Source organism: Mesoplodon bidens, assembly GCF_964165515.1.
Source record: "Mesoplodon bidens genome assembly, chromosome: 18".
Classification (NCBI taxonomy): domain Eukaryota; kingdom Metazoa; phylum Chordata; class Mammalia; order Artiodactyla; family Ziphiidae; genus Mesoplodon; species Mesoplodon bidens.
The window spans coordinates 54,226,182-54,236,747 of record NC_138175.1 but is presented as its reverse complement, the minus strand read 5'-3'; the positions used below and the strand labels follow the sequence as shown (position 1 = coordinate 54,236,747).

Sequence of the window (10,566 nt, the reverse complement as noted above, 5' to 3'; positions counted from 1 at the left end):
CAGCTTTTAATGGGCAACCTAGTCAGTCTCCGTAGTTCATCCCTCCTTACGATTGGCTCCCCGTTGGCATATGCGCAGTAGAACCAGGAAGCGTTCCACAGAATCTGGAATGGGATTGGGCGATGAGGGAATAATCCACCCCCAGCCCTGAGTCAGAGGGCTGGTCTGCCGCGAAGGTGCCTGGGAAACGGAGTTCTCAGGAAGGCACAGCCCGCGGGCAGTCCGGAGGTCTGCGTAGGCTGCGCGGGCGCAGTCCTCCCGCGACGGAGAGGGTGCGCGCGCAGCGCCTTCCGCCCAAGCGGAAGTTTTCGCGGGGCAACTGAGAAGGTGAGTCCCAGTTCCCCTGGAGGGTCCGAGGGTCTGGCTGCAAATATGTGTCTCCCCACTCCGCTCACCAAATCTAGAGGTGAGGGGAAGGAGAAGCGGAGCAGGGGGAGGTCTCCTGATACCCTAGCCAGAGTTCGGTCGTGGTGCCTGTGACGTCAGCGCGACTCTTTGTGGGAGGCGGAGCCCCTGGGAGTGGGGGTCGGGGTTCGGGATGAGAGAAGCTTCTGGTCTCCGAAATAACCTGCCGGCTCCAAGTGCCCCCAGCTTCTTCGGGCTCTTGGTGATAGGCGTGGCTACGACGGAGACGGGCGGAACTAATGGGGAGTTCGACCGACGCCCCGCCGTGGTACTACGTCAACCCTGGTTTCCGCGGAGGACGGGGCCGAGGGGAATCCCGTCACCTAGATGATTAGCCCTCCTGCCCTAAGTTAGAGTCTAATCTTTAGCTCTTCCAGGAGGGGCACAGTATTTAACACATAGCAGATGTTCAGTAAATGTTTGTTGAGTAAATAAAGAAAATAGGTGAATGAATGATAAAGACTGGCCTGAGTGTTGGAGCCTTGGCTCTGAGTCCTGAGCTAACCATATGACCTTGGACCGGTGACTTCAACACTGAGACTCCCTTGTTTCTTCCATACATATTTATTGAGAGTTTAGTATAGCTCTACTTCCACGTGACATATTAAACAGTTTCTTGCTTATTTGTTTATTAAACTTGTCTTCCCCCACTAGAATGAGCTTTGTCGGGTCAGGAGCCTTGTTTGTTTCCTTTGCTGCTGTATCCCCAGTAGCAGGCACATATTAGGAGTTCAGTGAATAATTATTGAGCGAATGAGTGAATAAACAGACTTAGCACATGTTGGCTGCATAGCCAATGCTCAATAAACATTAACCATTCTCTTTTTTTTTTTTTTTTTTTTTTTTTTGCGGTACGCGGGCCTCTCACTGTTGTGGCCTCTCCCATTGCGGAGCACAGGCTCCGGACGCGCAGGCTCAGCGGCCATGGCTCACGGGCCTAGCCGCTCCGTGGCATGTGGGATCTTCCCGGACCGGGGCACGAACCCGTGTCCCCTGCATCGGCAGGCGGACTCTCAACCACTGCACCACCAGGGAAGCCCAACCATTATGTTTTTTTAAAATAAATATTTATTTATTTATTTGCCTGCGTTGGGTCTTCGTTGCTGCGCGCAGGCTTTCTCTAGTTGTGGCGAGCAGGGGCTACTCTTCTTTGAGGTGCGCGGGCTTCTCATTGGGTGACTTCTCTTGTTGCGGATCAGAGGCTCTAGGCGCACGGGCTTCAGTAGTTGTGGCGCGTGGGCTCAGTAGTTGTGGTTTGTGGGCTCTAGAGCGCAGTCTCTGTAGTTGCAACGCATGGGCTTAGTTGCTCCGTGGCATGTGGGATCTTCACGGACCAGGGCTCGAACCCATGTCCCCTGCATTGGCAGGCGGATTCTTAACCACTGCGCCACCAGGGAAGTCCCAACCGTTGTCTTTTACTTACATGTGCAGCAAACCTGAGTCAGCCTCTCCACCTCTTTTCACTTACAGGGCACAGTTAAGATGGAGTTTCCTGCCCAGTGAGTCTGAGGGCCAGACCGTGACCCCATAAAGGTACCATCCCCTGGGGCATATGCCCCTTAAGTCCTATTCCCCACCAACAGCCTGCTCCTGTTCCATCTCCTGTGTGTTACTGCTCGCAGACTTCACTCCCAGAAGAAAGGTTATCAGCGGCATGGCAGTGGTCCAGGCACTTACCCATTCCTAAAAGCCGTCTTTATCCGACGGCACTTGGCACCTGGGGAAATTCCACTGAAACCGCCTCAAATTTTCAAACTTTTATTTACATAAGTAACCTAGCACAGTCTTGAGTGTATTAGTCAGACTAGGCTAGACCATGCTGCAGTAACAATTGACACCCAAATCTCAGTAGCTTAACCCAGACAGCAGTTTCTCACTATTACAAGGTCTGGAGCAACTCTCCAGGGTAGCTGTCCTCTAGACAGTTTTGATCTTGTGGCTCCAACATCACACAAGGGTTTCTGGTTTGTCATGGCCTGAAGGGAGAAGTGATGGTGACTCTTCTAGCTTAAAAAAATGCTCGCCAGTATTTATATCTTCGAAAAGCTAGAGATGTCCATTTAAATGTTATTACCAGGAAAGCAAATGATTAAGTCACATGACCAATCAGGATTACAACCTTCTTAGAGGCTAAAGAACACTTGGCGGCAGTTTTGAAATCATATGTCTTACACAACTTGTGTAAAATAACAGAAGGGCAGTTTTATGCCACAGCGTGGTTTGTGCTCTTCTGCAGGCCAAGGGGAAGAGGAACCCTTTACTCCTCTGGTTGAGATTTCTTTCATGGGCTGTTTGGACGGCCTGTGTGTTTCAAGGGCAAGCACTAGAATTCCATGAGTTAGCACCAAGAGGAAATGGAGAGACCTGAGAGGCTCAGAACTTAGGATATGGAAAGAGAAAAGGGAGGAATAGAAACATTAACAAATGGAAGATGATAAGTGGGATACAGGGCATGATAGGGTAATAACAACCACTAACAAAAGGTTTTCTGTGGGCCGGGCCCCTGTTCTTAGCAACTGATAGAAATGTATTGCATTTAGGCCACCAGCCACTCTGTCAGACAGGAATTGTTAAAAGCCCCATTTTACCATTGGGCAGACTGAGGCACAGAGAGGTTAACTAACATGCCCAGCAAGGAGCACATCTGGAATTCAAATTCAGGCAGCCTGGGACCAGAGCCTGTGATTTTATGGACTCCACTGTTTGCATTCGCAACAGAAACCAGTCTTTACAGTGAAAAAAGGAAAAGGTTTTAATTAGACTGAGCCAGACACAGAAAGATAAATATGGCATGATCTCACATATATGTGGAATCTAAAAAAAAATTGTCAAACTCATAGTAACAGTGAGTGGAACAGTGTTTACCAGAGGCTGTGGGGAAAAAGAGATATTGATCAAAGGGTATAAACTTCCCATTATAAGATGAATAAATTCTAGAGACCTAATGTATAGCATGGCAGCTATAGTAAATAATAACTAATTGTATACTTGAAATTTGCTGAGAGAGTAGATCTCAAGTGTCCTTACCCCCCCCACACACACACAAATTGGAACTATAAGAGGTGATGGATATGTTAATTAGTTTGATTGTGGTGATCGTTTCATAATGTATACTGTTAACCAGACTTTCAGAAACGGAGACTGACTGAAATAAAGAGGCATTTTTGGGGGTTTGTTAGGACTGCAGCCCAGGAGACCCAGATTCAAGAAGTACTTGAGGGCATCCTAATAAAGAAATACATATATACGTATTACAATTTAAAAAAATTTTAAAAAAAGAAGCAACTTGAATTGTGTTCCACTGGACTACAAATGAAGGAAGCTTCTAAAGGCAAAAACTGCAAAGCCACAATTAGTTACATTAGTTGTTTATCAAGAATTATAATTAGATGATACAGCCACTATGGAGAACAGCATGGAGGTTCCTTAAAAAACTAAAAACAGAACTACCATACGACCCAGCAATCCCACTACTGGGCATATACCCTGAGAAAACCATAATTCAAAAAGAGTCATGTATCACAATGTTCATTGCAGCACTATTTACAATAGCCAGGATATGGAAGCAACCTAAGTGTCCATCGTCAGATGAATGGATAAAGAAGATGTGGCACATATATGCAATGGAATATTACTCAGCCATAAAAAGAAACAAAATTGAGTTATTTGTAGTGAGGTGGATGGACCTAGAGTCTGTCATACAGAGTGAAGTAAGTCAGAAAGAGAAAAATAAATACCATCTGCTAATGCATTTATATGGAATCTAAAAAAAAAATGGTTCTGAAGGGGCAGGACAAGAATAAAGATGCAGACGTAGAGAATGAAATTGAGGACACGGGGAGTGGGAAGGGTAAGCTGGGACGAAGAGAGTGGCATGGACATATATACACTACCAAATGTAAAATAGATAGGTAGTGGGAAGCAGCCTCATAGCACAGGGATATCAGCTTTGTGATCACCTAGAGGGGTGGGATAGGGAGGATGGGAGGGAGACGCAAGAGGGAGGAGATACGGGAATATATGTATATGTATAGCTGATTCACTTTGTTATAAAGCAGAAACTAACACACCATTGTAAAGCAATTATATTCCAATAAAGATGTTTAAAAAAATCAAGCTGGCAAGAAGTAGGGTGTTTGTTAAGCAAGGATTGGTTGGGGTCAGAATGGTTGCATCTTTACAAGGGGGAACAACCCTGAGACACAAGGTTCCAGGTAGCAGATGTTTTAAAAATGGCTGGTGTCCTTGGGTTAGGTATAGTTCACAGAAAGTTCAAGTTCTCGGTGTTGCAGGGAAGTCCTGAGACCAGATCCTCAATGGATGCCCAGTTCCATTTTTGTATGTCTGAACTATGATCACTCTGTTATAATTTTAATTTGTCATATATACATATATGGCAAATTAGAATTATTTATATATATATATACACGCACATATATAAACAAGTTGTACACTTTAAATATAGACAGTTGTTATTTGTCAAAGGTAAATAAATGGAAGTAAAAAGAAAAGAACTTTGTCTTGCAAGGCAAAATGAAGTCACAAGCACAAGTTTATTTTGACTTCGATTTTGATATCCCAGCTTATAACTGGGACTGTACACTGAATCTTAGAATAAAAAACAAATAAAATAATTTTGCTTTTTTCTGCTGTTTAAAATATATTCATTGGAAATGCCTATTGCACTGTCATCCCTGTTGAGTTTCTCTGCTTCATTTATGAACTAGTTTCATCCTGCTCTTATGGGCTAAGTTGTATCCTGCAAAAATTCATATTTTTAGGAAACTCTAACCCTGAGTATCTCAGAATGCATCTGTATTTGGAGATAGGGCCTTTAAAGAGGTAATTAAAGCGAGGTCTTTAGGGTGGGCCTGCTGTGGTCTGAACGTTTGTGTCCCCCCCCCAGAATTCATATGTTGAAATGAAATGCCCAATGTGATGGTATTAGGAGGTGGGGCCTTTGGGAGGTGGGTAGGTCGTAAGGGTGGAGCTCTCATTAATGGGATTAGCGCCCTTATAAAAGAGACCCAGAGAGCTCCCCAGCCCCTTCCTCCATGTGAAGACACAGGGTGAAGTTGTCAGTCTGTAGCCCAGAAGAGGGCCTTTACCATAACCCAGCCACGGTGGCACCTTGATCTTGGACATCCCGGTCTCCAGAACTGTGAGAAATAAATTTCTGTTGATTGTAAGCCACCCAGTAGTCTGTGATATTTTATTATAGCCACTCAAACAGACTACCATAGGCCCTAATCCAATAAGAAGAGGGGATTAGAACACAGACAGAGGGACAACCGTGTGAGGACACAGTGAGAAGGCAGCCATCTGCAAGTCAAGGAGAGAGGCCCCAGAAGAAGCCAAAGTTGCTGATACCTCGATCTCAGACTTCTAGCCTCCAAAATTGTGAGAAAATAAATTCCTGTTGTTTAAGCCACCTAGTCCATGGTATTGAGTTGTGGCTGCCCAAGCAAATGAATACACCTGCTGTATCCTCTTTTGTTGTAGGCTCTATGTGTGATTTTGCCTTTGATTTTTTAAGGTATTAGGAAGTATTCCAGAAATACACAGGCTTAGAGGATAATGTAGTGAACACCCGTTATCCCTCTAAGTTAGTCAGGATAGGGTAGGATGTGCTGCAGTAGCAAGTAAACCCTGAAATTCTAGTGGCTTAATACAATGTAAGTTTGTTTGCCCATCATGAGATTGCGACGTGGACCAGGCAGCCCTGCTTCATCTTGTACCTGTGCCATCTGGAGTATAGACCCTCTGGGCCATATCTGCAGAGGACGGGTGGACAGAGGAGGTACTTGGGCTCTTAACTGCCTCAGCCAGGAAGTGACTTCCATTCACACCCCATTGGCCAGAAGTAGCCAGAACTAGTGGCCCCAATCTCACTGCAAAAGATCCTGGGAAATGAAGGGGAGGATGTGGATATCTGGTGAGCACTAACAGTCTCTACCTTCCCCATAACATGGTTCAAGAAATGAGCATCACAATTACAGTTGAAGACCCTCAATGCTTCCATGATTGGAGCTGATCTGCAGAACTTTTATTGACCTCAAGGCATTCTCATATCTTTTGTGAGCTCTGCAGTTTCACTCTGCATTTGTTCTGCTTTGTACCTGCCCTGGGCCATTAGGGAGAGACAGGTGGCTAGAGGCTGGACATGGGGCGAGAACTCTTTTTTTTTTTTCCCCCTTGGCCACAGCATGCGGCACGCGGGATCTAAGTTCCCTGACCAGAGATCAGACCCACGCCCCCTGCAGTGGAAGTGCAGAGTCTTAACCTCTGGACCACCAGGAAGTCCCTGAGAACTCATTTTACCAGTGGCCACTTTCTGGGAATTCCCTGGTGGTCCAGTGGTTAAGATGCTGCACTTCCACTGCAGGGGGCACGGGTTCGATCCCTGGCCAGGGAACTAAGATCACACATGCCGTGCAGTGCAGCCAAAAAAGAAAAAGAAGTGGCCATTTTCTGGGAGAGGGTATTCCAGGTATGATAACTTTTCTTCTTTCTGTAATCTCATCATCGTGGGGAACTCAGGTGACTACTCGTCAGCAGTGGATTAAGTTTTCTTTCAGCTTCCTGTCCCCCCACCCCACTTCTGTTTTCTAGCATGATCTGTCCAGACTGTGGCAAAGGTGTTGAAGCAACTTTCAAATTCTGCCCCTACTGCGGAAAACCTCTGCCTACAGAGGAGCACGAGGGGTCCCAGACCTTTGTCAAGCCGTCTATGTCATCCTCCCAAGGTAAGAACCAGGGCTTTATGCTTCTCCCTTTAGGAGGGGTGACGTGTGTGCGTGCGTGTGTGCGTTTCAGAAGGAAGGACAGACACCTTTGCAGTCTGCCTGACCCTGCATGGATACCGGAGAAGCCCAGAGCTCAGGCTCTCCCTATACAGAGTTTCTTGGCATTTTATCAGGCTCGTGACTCTGAAGTTGACAACTCATGCGTTTCTGTCTCCAGCTTGGACTCCTCCCCTGAAATCTACATTCATATATATCAGACTCCCTGCTTGACATCTATTGGATGTCCCATAAGTGTCTCCGCATGCTCAGAACTAAGCTTCTGATATGACTGCCACCCCCCGCCTGCCCCTTCCATAGACTATCCCATCAAGGTAACAGCAGTTCAGCTTATTTGGTTTCTCAGACCATGGAGTCATCCTCAAGTCCTCTTTCTCTCCCACCCCATGACTGCAGTCCTCCAGCAGATCTCATCAGCTCTCCCTTTAAAAGTCAATGCCGAAAAAAAAAAAAAAAAAGTCAATGCCGAGGACTTCCCTGATTGCACAGTGGTTAAGAATCCACCTGCCAATGCAGGGGACACAGGTTCGATCCCTGGTCCGGGAAGGTCCCACATGCCGCAGAGCAGCTAAGCCCATGCGCCACAACTACTGAGCCTGCGCTCTAGATCCCACAAGCCACAACTACTGAGCCCATGTGCCACAACTACTGAAGGCTTTGCGCCTAGAGCCCCGTGCTCCGCAACAAGAGAAGCCACCGCAATGAGAAGCCCGTGCACCACAATGAAGAGTAGCCCCCACTCACCTCAACTAGAGAAAGCCTGTGGGCAGCAACGAAGACCCAGTGCAGCCAAAAATAAATAAATAAATTTATTTAAAAAAAAAACCTCAATGCCGAATTGGACCACTTCCTGCCACCGCCCTGATCCATCTCACCTTCACCTCACCAATATTGTAGAAGCTTTCTTCCCCTGGTCTCCCTGCTGCTTCTCTGTTCCCTGCAGCTCTCTTCAAGTGGCAGCCTGACGGACCCTGTTAAAACAAAGTCAGACCCTGTCATTCCCCTGCTCACTACCTTCCCAGGTTAAGCCTGACATGATCAGGTCCCTGTCTCTCAGAGCTCATCTCCTAATCCTGGACCTCTAAGCTGTTGCACTTGCTGTTCTCTCTCTCTGGGTGGTTCTTCCCTCATCTGGTGCATGACCCCCTCTCTCACTTTCTTCAGGTCTTTATGCAATTGTTGCCTGCTCAGAGAGGCCTTCCCTGACACCTCTAATTAAATTGCATCTTCCTACATGTGACAGCCCCTGTCCCCTGCCCCTGCTTTATCTTGCCTTTCAGTACTTGTATCAACCGTATTAAATATGTTATTTTACTCATTTATATTGCTCCTCATCTTTAAGCTCTGTAAGGATAGGAGTTTATCGTGGTTTGTAAGCTCTGTTGATTGTGGTTTGTAACCTGTTGTTTGCATAGCATCCAGGACTGTGCCTGACACAGAGTTGGATGCTGAGAAATCTTACTGATTGGTTGACTGAATGAATGAAATATCAGCAGTAGGTCCCGGCCAATGGAAAGCCCAAGCACAGATCCTACATTGGTAAATCGAAGTGGATTTGCTTATCTGAAGGCCACAGAAGGAAGTTGGCATACGTGGCAGAAAGTTCAGCAACATTTGTTTTATCATTTGGGAGTGTGTTTGGCTGCAAGTAACAGAAAACACTACTTCAAGAGTTTAAACAAATGAATGGGTTTGTTTTTCTTTCTAACAAAAAGTCGGGAGGGGACAGTCCAGTGTAGGGATGGTGTCCCCATGATGCCGTAAGGGACCCAGGCTCCCCATGATGCTGTAAGGGACCCAGACTCCTCCTGTCTTTCTCCTCATCCTTAGTGTATGGTTTTGGTTCCCATTTTCATTTTATATTGGAGTATAGTTGATTTACAATGTTGTGTTAGTTTACGGTGTACAGCAAAGTGATTCAGTTATACATATACATATATCCATTCTTTTTCAGATTCTTTTCCCATATAGGTTATTAACAGAATATTGAGTAGCATTCCTTGTGCTGTACAGTAGGTCCTTGCTGATTATCTGTTTTATATATAGTGGTGTGTATGTTAATCCCAAACTCCTAATTTATCCCTCCCACACACATTTCCCCTTTGGTAACCATAAGTTTGTTTTTGAAGACTGTGAGTCTGTTTCTGTTTGTAAATAAGTTCATTTGTATCATTTTTTTATATAAATTTATTTATTTATTTTTGGCTGTGTTGGGTCTTCGTGGCTGCACACGGGCTTTCTCTAGTTGCAGCGAGCGGGGGCTGCTCTTCCTGTGGTGTGCGGGCTTCTCATTGGCTTGTCTTGTGGAGCTCGGGCTCTAGGCGTGCAGGCTTCGGTAGTTGTGGCACACGGCTCAGTAGTTGTGGCTCGCGGGCTCTAGAGCGCAGGCTCAGTAGTTGTGGCACACGGGCTTAGTTGCTCCGCGGCATGTGGGATCTTCCCGGACCAGGGCTCAAACCCGTGTCCCCTGCATTGGCAGGTGGATTCTTAACCGCTGCACCACCAGGGAAGTCCTGTATCATTTTTTTTTTAGATTCCACATGTGTGATATCATATGATATTTGTTTTTCTGTTTGACTTACTTCATTTAGTATGATAATCTCTAGGTCCATCCATCAGATCCTGAGTCCTTAACCCCAGCCTTCCCTAATGCCAGCCTTGGGCCTCATTCATTGTTCATTCACCCAGTCATCAGGCAACAAACATACTTGGACTGCCTATTGTGTACTTAGGTGCTGTCTTTGTCCCCAGGGATGTAGTAACAGGTGAGATGGACCTGGTTTCTGCTCTCTCAGAGATTTTGGTGGCTGGTAAGGCAAACAGACATTAAATAAACAATTATTAGTTGAGTGCATGATAACAGAAGGGCAATGGATGGACCACAGAACACACATAAGGGAGATGTGTTTCTGGGAGGGTCAGGGAAGGCCTCCGTAGGTGGGTAATGTTTGAGCCGAGATCTAGGGATGATAAGAGTTAGCCAAGTGAAGACTGGGGGCAAGGTGAGGGGGTCGGAACAGGAATTCAGGCATCGAGGCATGGTATGGGGAAGAGCCATACATGTTGGAGAAGTAAAGAAGGACAGCTGTACTGGGGGCAGACACGTGGGGCCTTGTAGACCGTGGGTAAGGAGTTTAGTAATCACTGATGTGGTGAGGAGCCATGGAAGAATTTCCGCCAAATGGGAGACACAGTATGATGTGCATTTTGAAGAGACCTCTCTGAATGCTACGTGTGGAAAGGAGATTGGAGGCATGGAAACCAGTTAGGAGGCCATTCCAGGAGTCCAGAGACCACGTATGCTGGCTGAGGTAGTGTCAACTGAAAGAAGACTTCTGGTTTTAGTAATACGGCAGAC

The 10,566-nt window shown here is 46.2% G+C and overlaps 1 protein-coding gene across 4 annotated transcripts in view; it reads left to right on the top strand.

Annotated features, from left to right (window-relative positions):
• Positions 1–262: 262 nt before the first annotated feature.
• VRK3 (VRK serine/threonine kinase 3) overlaps positions 263–10,566 on the top strand; it is a 43,717-nt gene continuing 33,413 nt past the window's right edge. For 2 of the 4 annotated variants that reach the window (XM_081215734.1, XM_081215733.1), the window contains exons 1-2: positions 1,876–1,938; positions 7,018–7,151. In XM_081215734.1, the coding sequence (XP_081071860.1) occupies positions 7,019–7,151 (133 nt within the window). In that variant the 5' untranslated portion in view covers positions 1,876–1,938; position 7,018. Of the gene's footprint in view, positions 328–1,875; positions 1,939–7,017; positions 7,152–10,566 lie in introns of those variants that run through there. The other 2 variants (XM_081215731.1, XM_081215732.1) reach the window with 2 other exon arrangements.